General features: G+C 40.2%; 1 protein-coding gene across 1 annotated transcript in view; it reads right to left on the bottom strand.

Moving 5' to 3' along the window:
- itfg1 (integrin alpha FG-GAP repeat containing 1) overlaps nt 1–12750 on the bottom strand; it is a 171173-nt gene that overhangs the window by 156578 nt on the left and 1845 nt on the right. The window contains exons 4-6 of the mRNA XM_074660656.1: nt 10861–10918; nt 10317–10394; nt 10108–10202 (exon numbers count right to left, since the gene is read on the bottom strand). Coding sequence (XP_074516757.1) covers nt 10108–10202; nt 10317–10394; nt 10861–10918 — 231 coding nt within the window. The remainder of the gene's footprint in view (nt 1–10107; nt 10203–10316; nt 10395–10860; nt 10919–12750) is intronic.

Below are 12750 nucleotides of genomic sequence, written 5' to 3'. Positions count from 1 at the left end.
AGTCGTGCCTTGACAGTGAGTAACATCACTCCAGTTAGAAACTGCAGATGGAACAGATATTAAACTAGAACGAAATGAAAAGTACAGCTGAGGCTGATGGGAATGGCAATCACTTTGCAGGTATTTGGTCATAAACCGAAGTGCAGGGATACCGAGGAGTACCAAGATTTGAGCCAATCCATCTTGTAGACGTTGCAATATTTTACTGGATATGTAAAAAACGGAACCTACTGGTGGTGCTTGAGGAAATGTCAGAGGATCACCAAAGTCAGTAGGATTCATCTTCTAAGGACCATGAATGTCTGTACAAAATGTCATGACAATCCATCAAATAGTGTTGGACCAACCGACAGACAGGCTGACATTGCCATCCATGGCAGGTCCGCTAGTGGGACTTTTTTTATTTTTATATATGAACACGTATGTGATCGGTAGGGCAGGTTGACTCTGACAAAATCAGAGATAATTTCTTTTTACAAATACCTTGGCGCAGGTTGTTGTTAATTAAACAGAAGTGACTTGCATCAATATTCAGAACTGCCCTTTGTACATGTCCATGTACAGTTTTCTTCTTGACAAGGGAATTTATTATGGGACATAACATGGGTAGACCGTATAACCTCAGGCCACGGTCACAGTGCTGTGCGCATCAGAGAGGAAATGTTCTGCCTCATTTATTCCTACTATTCATTTATCTGCAAAAAAAACCTCCATGCTCACCAAAATAAACACAGCATCTCTTTTGCCCGTTTGACGCTGCGCCAGCTTTCCTGGAGGCGGAAATGTTACAAACGACACACCTCAAAGGACTGGCGCATTGCACCAGGCAGGCGCTCCGAACATGCCTGTGAGCTCACTCCAAATCTCTAGAAAATGGGGAAAATTACAATGTGAGGAACAGCAGTGATTGCGACTGATGTGTTAATGAAGATGTAGACTACGTGTGGGTGCCGAGGGTTTAGCACTGGGATATGTTCCTCTCTGTTTTAATACAGAAGGAATGTGTAAGACTGAAAAGACATTTGTTTAGATATTTGAATAAGCCCAACTCAATGTTTTGTTTTGGCTTTCTATCCACACTACACCAGGCTTTTCCCCACTGAAAAAAAGAGCTTTTCAAATGCTTAAACAAGTGACTTAATTTGTGAGGATGGAAAAACTCTACTTTTAAACTACAATTAGCGCCTTGTTGTATGCCTTCTCCTACCAGTGAAATTGCAGTTTACATCAAAGTCTGCAAAGTCTGACTTCATCATTTTATCCTTTTAGACATTTGTGTGAAATTATCATAATTTGAATATGATTAAGGTCCCTTCAGGTGTTTCTGAGATATCACATTCATGATAATAGGTCAGATGTGAGGTCAGAGTGACCTTGACCTTTGACCTAAAAAAATTATAAATTCATCCTTGACCAGTGGGCAACTCCGGGTCTGAAAAATTAAGCCAATGTGGAAGTGCCTTAAACTTGCATTCTTTCTAATAGCCAGTAGGGGGCGACTCCTCTGGTTGCAAAAAGAAGTCTGATTGTATAGAAGTCTATGAGAAAATGAGCCTACTTTTCACTTGATTTATTACCTCAGTAAATATTGTAAACATGAGTTTACAGTCGCTTGTTTCAAGTCTTCTTCAATACAGCATGATGTTCATTTAGTAAATTATGGTCCCATTTAGAGTCAAATAGACCATAAAGCAGGGTATGCTTTAGGGATTGGCTACCTTGTGATTGACAGCTCGCTGCCACGGCGTTGTCCGGTCTGGGAGTCGCCGGCGTGGAGGCTTAAAAACACTTGCCCATTATTGTCAATTTGTCTAAGTACTTCAACAAATCAGACAGGCCAACAGTTAATCACCTGACATTGTCTCTGCCGACTTTTATTTTGGGTCTTTATAGTTAATCAGACAACACGGACGCTATCATTGACATATCTTTGTTTCTTTTGTAAGACAGCTGCGCAACTAATAAAGTTATTTGATCAAGAGTCTCAGTGCATCAGCCCATGAATGCTTTGGGGCTATGAGCCTGTTTGCTGTAGTACTCATTTTGATGGTAGCACATCATTAAATTTAGCTCTGAACTAGGCTTATAAATGAGAGCTCCCCTTGGATTACTGGATAAAAGGAACAGGAAAAACATGCAGTAAACTCACAGTTTACCTACAGAGGAAGACAAATAGTAGGGAAGCGTTAAGACATTTTTTATTATTAGAGGAAGGAATGCTATTACTATTATCCAAAATGCTTGCGATATTCTTCCTCACTGGGTGAATATCTCTCTCTGTGATAGTACCCTGATTACCAAAACGACTATTAAAAGTGCCTCACTCTGCCTTCCAAATGTAAAATTAATCCCTGTATAATCAATTCTTCTTCTTGGCCACCCTTGTTAGGTGGCAAATCTGTTCTCTCACCCCCACCCCCCACCACCACATTATTAGTCAGACAATCAACAAGCCACTTCGACACAGAGCTAGTTTAATTGGATGCTGCACAGAGCATTACCATGCCCGTTGCCTAGCAATGGATCCTTATGCCAGTATTGCTGTCTTTGTGCATGTTTTTCCCAAAATGGCATCTATAATTACTTTGCAATTACTACCTTTTTCCCCTCAAACAAGTTCCTATCTTGCTCTTGATAGCTTCCTGCCCAGGGGCGCTCTTTCTGATTTCTCATGATGCGATATGGCCTCTGCAGGTTACCGTGATCCTGGACTGGAGATAGATCTCATATGAGCGAATACAGTACTATTCAAATGATAAGGACATCTCCTGTGGCCATTTGGCTCTGATGATTACAAAAGCTTTGAGGGCTATTGAAGCACCTGCTCACATCAGCAGTGTATTGTATAAATGGGAACCTACTGGCTGTCCTGCAAAAGCCGCTTTCCTGCTACAGTAATTAGTTGTCACTGTGGTGAGAAGTAACCAGAACAGAACAACTAACGTCTACGAAGCCAGCTCAATGCTTAATGATATCTTTGCTTTTGTGGTGCAAAGAAAAGATAGCATTATACTCTACAGACAATGTTTTTCATGGCAAAACTGTTTTTACAGTAGGTAGATAAAACTAGGCCAAAATGTTGAAGACATGGTTTACTCTCCCAGTGGATATGTGCAAAGGGCTGCAGGCCACATAAACTTCTCTTATGTGATATTTCCTCCACTCCTTTGTCTTGTCTTTACCTACACTATTAAGTAGGGATGCACTGATACCAATATCAGATTTTAGGAATGTCACGAGAACCAATACTCTGGTACCAAGCCAAAATTCTGAAAACGTGATGGTACTTGTTTTTCTATCGCAGGTATTGTAGGTTCCGTCAGGGCTTGAGATCAACGGTGTCCCGTTGTCCCGGGGACGAGAGTGTTTGGGATGCAGTAAACTCACTATCGACACGTCCAGAGGACACACCCTATTTTTTTTCCTGATAATGCTAGATTGCGAAGAACAAATCTGTTGAAATTGGCAGGACGAGAGCTAGTTAACATTAACTGTTAGCTCCATGCAGGGTTACGTTAACAACAGCTAACGTTAACTAGCTCTCATCCTACCGTTTTCAACACGAGAGGTGCCACTGATGCGTTCTCTACTCAATAAAAATTGGTATTGGGCGAAGTTAAATTCTAACGTTATGATGTTTTCAAATGTAATCTTGTAAAATGCAGTTTTTGGTGAGAAACTTGAATAAATCCAGTTGTTTGAAGGAGATGTTTTGACTTCCTAACAAAAAACAGTATGTAAACGGTAATAAAGGATGGGATGTTGAAGTATATGCATGGGATGTATTGTATTACTTTTGTTTTTTACTGTAACCAATTGGTATGGCGAATCATGGAGCTTCACTGGTATTGGTATTGACTGCTAAATTTCTGGTATTGTGACATCCCTATTGGATATCAGGCCGATACCGACTCAAATAGCTGGATTGGGTATTAGTGACAATGAGACTGATCTATTCAATTCAACTCTATGTTTATATACATTATATATTGGAATTAAATTCCTATCAATTTTGAAGATTTACACATGTATTTATTCGTTACATGTTATTTTACAAAATTAGGAAAGCAATGCTTAAGCAGTCAGGGAGGTATACAGCTTACTAATTAAACACTGACATTGGATCAGTACTCGGCTTCGGCCACCCAAAGCCCAGGTATCATATCGGTATCGGGACTGAAAAAGTCGGATTGGTGCATCCCTACTATTAACTCCAGACACTGTGTATATATTTTTGACTGAAGTACAACAGTCGTATACTGAGCTGGAAAAAATCCAACTTCCTTAAAGAGACCTGAAATCCCTCAATGTGTGAGGACTGAGACAAAATAACTGGAAACAAAAGAGCATGAACACAAAGCTGTTATGAATGCGTTGCTGTTAGAGACACTGGCTGGAGAAGTGTGATAGTAACAAAAGAGATTACGAGCCATATGCAGTATGTCGCCGCCAGGTTGGTTGGCTGGAGAGTCCAATAAGCGGGCTAAATGAGGCCTTGACACCGGCCAGGAAACAATTCCAGCCTTTTTTTTTTCTCTCTGGCACTGCTGATGTAGTGAGGCCACCCAATACACTACTATGGTACTGTTTACAGCTATGACATCGGACTGAGATTGGAGTCGTGACACGGCCCTGAAACAACCCTCATCCTCTTTGGACCGCACTAACAAAATACCTCACTGTATTACTGTACTTGGAGGTGAGAGAGGGGACGCTTCCCAACATGAAAACCTTGCTCAAAATGATGAGGAAAGGCGTTCCACTTCCATTATAAAGATTTATTACTAGTCTTTGTCCTGTGATTGACTGTTTAGTAGATTAGTAGGTCTAGTTAATCCCTTCCCTGTGCATGTGTAATTTTAGATCTACTCATGAAGTGCCCCACCACTATCTGCCAGATCGTTCATGAGGCGTTTCTAAATTTTTTCATTTTCCCCCGTTTATGCAATTTGCATTTTCAAGTATTTCACACTTATTGCCCACAGTAACTCAACTCTGCTTGTCTCAATTAAGATGAATTAAGATTAATGTGCATTCATACCCTCATTTTATACTCATTAATATTAGAGTATTTTAAGACATCTTTTATCCCTCTGAGCTATAGAATTATGTGGCTATGGGTGCCTAAAGTAACGTTCGGGAAACTTCGGCCACAACATTAACAAACACTGGAAGGCTAGATACCCAGAGGGTAAATGATAAATGCAAATAGAGATGATGAGGAAAGTATGCTAGAAACAGCTTTGCTGGTGTTGCTTGTGAACAGTTACAAAGTGATATTCAGGGCTTTCTTCCTGCTTAAAATATACTGGGTGGCCAAATTATCAAGCATCCCTAGCTACATCCAACGCAATATAATACAACAACCTTGCAATGAGTGTATCCTTTATGGAGCTTACCGTGTTTGGTCTAAGTTGAGACTAAGGCGTTGACTGAAGTTTATATTGTCATTTGGAAGGTTTAATTTGTAGTAATGTATACTATTTTATTGTCATTTCAAATATAATTATACCCATATTTATTAAGGCTGTGGTCAAAACATGAGAAATCTTATTAACAATGGCTAGCACTTTCTTGAAGGGATAGTTTGGGTAATTTGAAGTGGGGTTGTCTGAGGTACTTATCCATTGTCAGTGTATTACCTACAGAGGATGACGGTTGGCAGGCCCCCAGTTTGGAGAAGCAGACAGGAGTTACCGCACAGAGGGAAAACAATGTAATGCTGTGGACGGTGCCAGCAGCAAAACATATTTTAGACAAAAAGAAAGGCCCACTTTCCCTGATTTTCACTGCTTTACTGCCAGACAGCCCTTTCCGTCAGGGAACTGAAGCCGTTGTATCCATCTATGCTCTCGCCAAACCCACCGGACTCCATTAAAAAAAACTTTAATTTTACCTCACAGAACACGGGGGTTGCTGTTCTACTGCTGCCTCGATTGGTTAGTTAGTTTGTGCTATTATGTGATTTTGGTGAATCCCAACTAACCAAAGTCACACAATAACACAAACAAATGGATCGAGGCAGCGGTAGACCAGCAACTCTGCAAGGAGTTGAAATTACTTTTTCCTCAATGCAGTCTGGCTGCTTTGGCGATGGCATAGATAACTGCTTCAGTTCCCTGTCGGAAACAAAGACTGTATAAATGTCTCACGGCAAGGTAAACCGGAGAAAATATTCTAAATACAGTGTACACTTAAACTGATATTGATATTTTTAGGTGAGCCTTTCTGTTGGGTAGCTAAAATACGATTCATTGCTGCCCCCGTCCACAGCAGTACATTGCTTTGCAGTAACTCCTGTCTTCTTCTCCACACTGGGGGCGTGCCGACCATCATCTACTGTAGGTAATACACTGACCATGGATAACATACAATCCCACTTCAAAACATCCGAAAAAACGATCCCTTTAATATCATGAAGACAATATGAATCTTTAAAAACCATCAATGGCAGTTGAAAAGCTTTCAACTCTAATCTATTTTAAACTGGCCAACTAGTGAGACCCAGATTGTCCTTAAAACTTGCTCTCTCCCTGCTTAAGCCACACAGTGATGCTCCAGCCGGTACCGCTTAGAGGAGCAGGTGGTCACAGCAGACAGCGAGCAGAGCCATGCTGAAGCCTCACCCACCGCCTTGCTCACCCTCCTCCCACCCTTCCTCTGCCCTTTATCTTTCCTACCATCCTTTTCTTTCGAACCATTCATCCGACCATCATCCTCTCCGACTCAGCTTTACGTCTCGATCCCTTCCTGCCTGCTTTGCTCTTCTTTCTCTGCCTCCCTCCATCTGCATGCCACCACCGACAGCGGCAGCCAAAGGGTCTGACATCCACCAGATGTACAGTGGGTTGTTTTTTTTCCCACTGATTCTTCTCCTCATGCTCTGTTGTTCCTGCAGCACATTAACCACAGCGAACTGAACGCAGCTGAACACACTTAAGAAGTCACAAGGATTTCATGATCACTGTCCTTGTGCGTTTGTGTGGGTGTACATGGGTGGAGGGGAGGAAAGGAAGTAAGAGGTGACTTCATACAGCAGAGATAAAGCAAACTGTGCAGAGCCTATGAAAAGAGTGAAAGGCAGTCTGACGTGCCGGCCGTCCCGCTGACTGATGAGTTGCAGCGTACTTCACGAAGCAGTCAAAACCAATGATGCCCCAACACAATCCAATCTGTATTAAAACAAACATCAAATATTGCTACTGGGATTTCTCTTAAGTCTGCCATAAAAAGTGGAAGTTTATTGACTTTCTCCTAATCCCTAAACAGATTAAATATGAATTAAAATCTGCTCTGGTTAAACTGTGACAGCCCTGGGAATAAAACCACACAGCACAAAAAGATACCTGCTGTGAGTACGACATGACTAAATCCTCTCTGATTACCTTAAACACAAGGATTAGTTTCTAGAGGGGAAAAAAAAAAAAATCCTCCCATAAGTCTAAGTGACAGCGCTACACTTAGTGGGCAGAAGGACAGCAGTGAGATGCTGTAAAACAAGAACGAGGCGATTTCTCCATTCACTGGTGAAGAAAATGGCTATTCCATTCTCTCTTAGTCAACTTGAAAATTGGTAGCATTAAATGGATGCTTTGGTCTCTTGTCTGGTTCCTGGAGTTTCCTCGGGGGAAACTTTGTGGAATGCAACGCCTGTGGATATCAAGTTTACAACGGCACAATCTCTACACCCTAGGAGTATTTGAGAAATGTTGCAAGCAAGAACAGAGGCCAGCATTAATCTGGAAGGAATCCATAAACCAGGAAGCATCTGAAAATGTGTTAATCCTCTTCTACATACAGTATAATTAGATTTTTCAAAAATAAACTGATCACATGGATTGCAGTTCTCCATTCACCCAGATGTTTTCAGCTGCAATAAGTCACTGATCACTGCAAATCTTCCATTCAAACGTCAAGCAAATTTTAAGTGAACTTTGGAAATGGCGCAAAAAAAGAAATGCAAACTAAGCGCGTTTCCATCAACTGGTTTGAAGCGAATAAACTCGGCTATAGTGTAGGTTGGTCAGAAGTTGGTGCTATAGGCTACGAATGGCTGTAATCTGCCAGTATGGGAATATCCAAGATGACAGCGACAGCGGAAACAGTTGATCAGTCATGTGAGTTGAATGTTCATTACGTCAGAACTTATTCGGCAAAGTCGTTTCCATAATCAGGTTAGCGCATCAACCCTTTTTAAAAAAAATAAAAAAAACACCTCAAGCGAGCATAAAAACTGTTTTCGCAACTGAGGGAGTTTTATTGAATTTTGTCGATTCCATACAGCTTTTCCAATGCCATACTTCAAATTGTGAATAGAATATGTGAATAGAAACACAGCTATTGACAGCTCAAATAGAAAATGAAGAGGAAACTGGAAAGAAATTGCAAATGAGCTGATAATTTAAATCATTAAACTACAGTGTTTGGACTGAAAATTGTGTTTTAAAAGAGCCCTAAGCCTGAACCCCGCCTAACCCTCTTTACATGCATACAGTCTTTTCAAAATAATTTCCGTCTTAACAATACACAACTTAGTTAGGTTTAGGCAACAAACTTATTTAGTTAGGGTTAAAATAACTACGTAAGTGTAATTTAAGTACGTAAGTGTAATTTAAGTACGTAAGTTACGTGACAAATAAATCAACATTGACTTCAGATTTAACACGGGATACGAACACAGGTCTCCTATGCAAAAGTCCCGTCTTTTTTGACCCACCCATCCATCCCGACCTCCTCCCTACGTGGCGTTTGTCGCTCTTTACACTTCCTGGTTCAGAATTACATGGATTAAATACAAATTCATTTTGTGGGATACATGCAAATTACAATGCATTTACTTTTCGTAGGTATAGCTATGAACGGTGTATGAGAACAGCCTCCTTCATTACTTTCCACCACTGTCCACTACAGGAACTTAACGACCAATACCAACTGTGCCAAAGGCAGAAATGTGCTGAATTACACACCTTTCCAAGGTGCTGATACGCCCCGAAGGATTTGCCATTTCAGCACTGGAGGTTCTTTGTTCCATTTTAGTTTATTGTGTCTCAATCCAGAATTCAACTCTGTCTAGCTTTCTCCTAACACATTAATAACACTTATTGATCCATGTAGGGAAACACTGAAAGCCCATAGTGGAGGAACAAAAAAGAAGGCGGTGGGGATTTAGGTCTCAGTTATAATGAATTAATGGCACACGGCACAATGTGCAGTCAAGAATGTGAGGTACAAGGCACACAATGGGGTCAGTGGTGTTCACTTACATGCTCAGTGTTAGCAGATAGATATATTGAAAAGATGCAGTTGTCCTAAATGTATTATCCCAGATGATAATCAGTAGTGGGCTTTGTAATCACTCCCCTAGTGGCTTGAATAAGCACATTTTAGAAGGGAAGATGCTTACTCTTAAACCTTGTTCTTCCATTATAGAACGGCCTTTTACACTCACTTCATCATCCTGCGACACTAAGACAGAAAACACTTTATTCTAGAAGAGTTTTGGCCCATCAGTGATATGAGAAATCTGTACAGTTAAACAAAAAGCTGGATGTGCAATGATTCATTTAGGAATTGTGTCCAGAGTTCAGAGAATGGTCTGCCTGTGGCGATGAAAGGAAACACTTCCAAATACTTCGATAGGAATTAGGAAAGGAATTCAGGTTTGTTTCCTAGAGTTGTTGAGAGTAATATGTCATGTATCCTTGTGCAGAAATGCCATTTTAGTCCAACAGTGAGAAACAGAACAGATAAACTACCTTGCTCTAATACCAAACCTTGATCCTCTAGTGTCCCATGACCTCCAGTTTAAACCTCCAGTTTACCTGCATCCAATTTTAACTAATTCTCTCCCCACACAAACTCACAGGACTACCAATTTACACAACCACTTAGCCTATTAAATCTGCTGTTAAAAAAGTATGAAGTTTTGTCAATTTTAACTTTGTGACAGTTTTCATAGCTGAAAATGCAAAGATTTGATAACACTGATGTGTGGCGGGTGTTGATCACATCTTCCCTGAAGAGTAAGCTGTGTGTTCGGAAAACCCCGCCAAAGCATTTTGCAATTGTTTCTCATTTTTAGACATTGCTTTAACATCACTGACTCACCAGCGGTGAAGTCCTTGCTGACGTCGATGAAAGCGTTAGAGTGAGGGTTGCGCATGTTGACAGATGAACTCAGTGCATTCCGCCACACTGGATTCCTGAAGGGGAGAAAAACCCAGAAGTTCAAACCAGGATTTAAAAACTCTTTTCATTTTATAAAATAATTCAAGGTATGAGAGGATTAGAAAGAAGCACGAGAATGATTACATTACCTCTTGGTGAGATAGCACACTTCGGTGAGTAGGGGGTTGGTGACTCCAAAAATGTCTGGGATCATGTCCCCATTGAAACTGTGGGGAGAGTTTTAATTTATTAAAACTTACACTGTTACAAAACAGTTTATTAGGTACATACTCTACAAACTTGTTGACACCGTTTTGAGGCCATAGTCAAGTGGTGGTTGTATTGGACTGCATTATATTGAAATCTTTCAAATATGTTAATTTCAATTTGCATAACTGAAGAAGACAGAATTTAGGTTACAGTAATGGTTTTCATTTGACTACACAAGTATATCTAATAAGTCAGTGTACAGTACAGTATGCTGGCATCTTGAATGTCATCTAAAACAGGATATATAATAATAAAAAGTAAATCAAACGTTTATTTTGACATGGAAAAATATTTTAAAAACATGTTTGTACATGAAAATCTAGATAACTAAACATAAGACACATTTGTTTTTTCCATGACCAGTATTATGAGCAAAATATCCAAAGCAGAATTTATGTAAACACCATTCAGACTGATACTTACTCCATGACAAGAGGTTGATCTGTGAAGGTCTTGTTCAGCCTGATCCACCCACTCATATCTGCAGGAAATGAACAGTTTCAACAGGCTCCGAGTAATGTTTGGTCTGACAAAAACACTGCACAGAAAATCAGTGGGCTGGTCAGATCAGACTAAACTGATCTTACGTGGTCCTAATGTCAACAGCTATGAACAAAGTTGAATTAGATATTGATTTGGGTTTTCTTATTTCTTTTTTTACAGCCTGTCTTGCAGCAAAAAAGGGTACACATTTGATAACAGATTTCACATACAACCCTGGCTGGTAAGTTTTTACTCAGGTATTTATTGTTTTGTTTTGTCTTAGTATATCTATTAATAGCATTCATTCATTATCTGTAACCGCTTATCCTATTCAGGGTCGCAGGGGGGCTGGAGCCGATCCCAGCTGACATTGGGCCAAGGCGGGGTACACCCTGGACAGGTTGCCAGACTACCACAGGGCTGACACATAGAGACAGACAACCATTCACGCTCACATTCACACCTACCTTCGAACCTGCGACCCTCTTGCTGTGAGGCGACAGTGCTAACCACTGCACCACCGTGCCGCCCAGCATTTTGTTTGTTAACAGAAAAAATATGTTTTTATTTGAGGTTGTTACTGTAATTAAAAGGTCTTATTGGTAATATTTTTATGTGGACGAATATTCACAGAGCTTTTAGAAAGGTGCCGAATAAAAGTATGGCTTTTCCTCAAAAGAACATTATGATTGTGAATTAATTATAAAAATGTTGACAGGTCCAAAATTAATGTTTTGTTGATCTCTGTGGGAGATATCTGACGTTTGGTTCCCACTTCTAACAAGGCTTGTGAGCCAATAGTATAACGACGTTGGTATCACGTGGTGTCTTTGTGTCGTCAGCGATCAAGTTGCCAGTTTAGTTGCTAGTGTGTAAAAAAACATACAAGGCTGAGTTTGACGGTAAGCGCCCAGCTTCACTCCAGTACCAATCACAAGTGCACAGTGACAAAAAGGAGGCTGCCTCTGCCACGCCTGGCTGCACTGACACTGGTGTCTCCATTAGGCTGCAGAATACGCAAATATTTACCGTGGCAACAAGTGATAACTGCCGTTCACACATATTAGCTGTCTTAGCTTAATTGTCCGAACAATATTAACCCATAAAATTACAATTCGCATATTTAAGCATACACACACACCTAATGTAGACCTATAGCCACATGTTGAAAAATGACTTCATTGCTCTACCATGAAAGATTCATCACTTGACATGACTGTCTATCGGAGTAATTTTCATTACATCCCGACAGCAATCAATAAATCAAATGCTCTGACAAAAAAGAGAAAAAGATCTGGTATCTGTGGCAGGACTGTAATAAACCCATCTAATCATTGCATTCGGCCCAAATGTCACCGGAGTCTTCCACAAGCTGCTAGTGTAACAGCTGCGAGTACTAACAACAGCCATGTTCGCCATTCACATTCATTATGATATGTTTATGTTCATTATGATCATTTTGGGGGAGTGGCTTTGGAGGGAGGCCTGAAGCGACGGACTGTCAGTGTTGGGAAAAGAGTTGACAATACTGGGCTGAGTTTTTTAGTTGGATAATTTTTTTAAAATCTAGTGTTCTCTTGCTAGTTTCTAAAGATTGCTCACCCTGCCTTTAAGTGCCAAAGAAACTTTTAAATTTACAATACTATACAATTTACAATACAATTTTACAATACTACTACAAGTGAAAAGGTCTACTCAACTTTAGTTTTACTATACATTTTCTCACTGATCATCTGCACCCACCAGGGGAGTCAACAATGTATCACAATGTAGCACATGATATTACAATTAAAAACATACTAAAAAAAGTATGCATATTAATATGATGTT

This window comes from Sebastes fasciatus, chromosome 2 (assembly GCF_043250625.1).
Source record: "Sebastes fasciatus isolate fSebFas1 chromosome 2, fSebFas1.pri, whole genome shotgun sequence".
NCBI classification, from domain to species: Eukaryota; Metazoa; Chordata; class Actinopteri; order Perciformes; family Sebastidae; genus Sebastes; species Sebastes fasciatus.
Note: the sequence above shows the minus strand (reverse complement) of the source record. Positions and strands in the feature narration are given on the sequence as shown.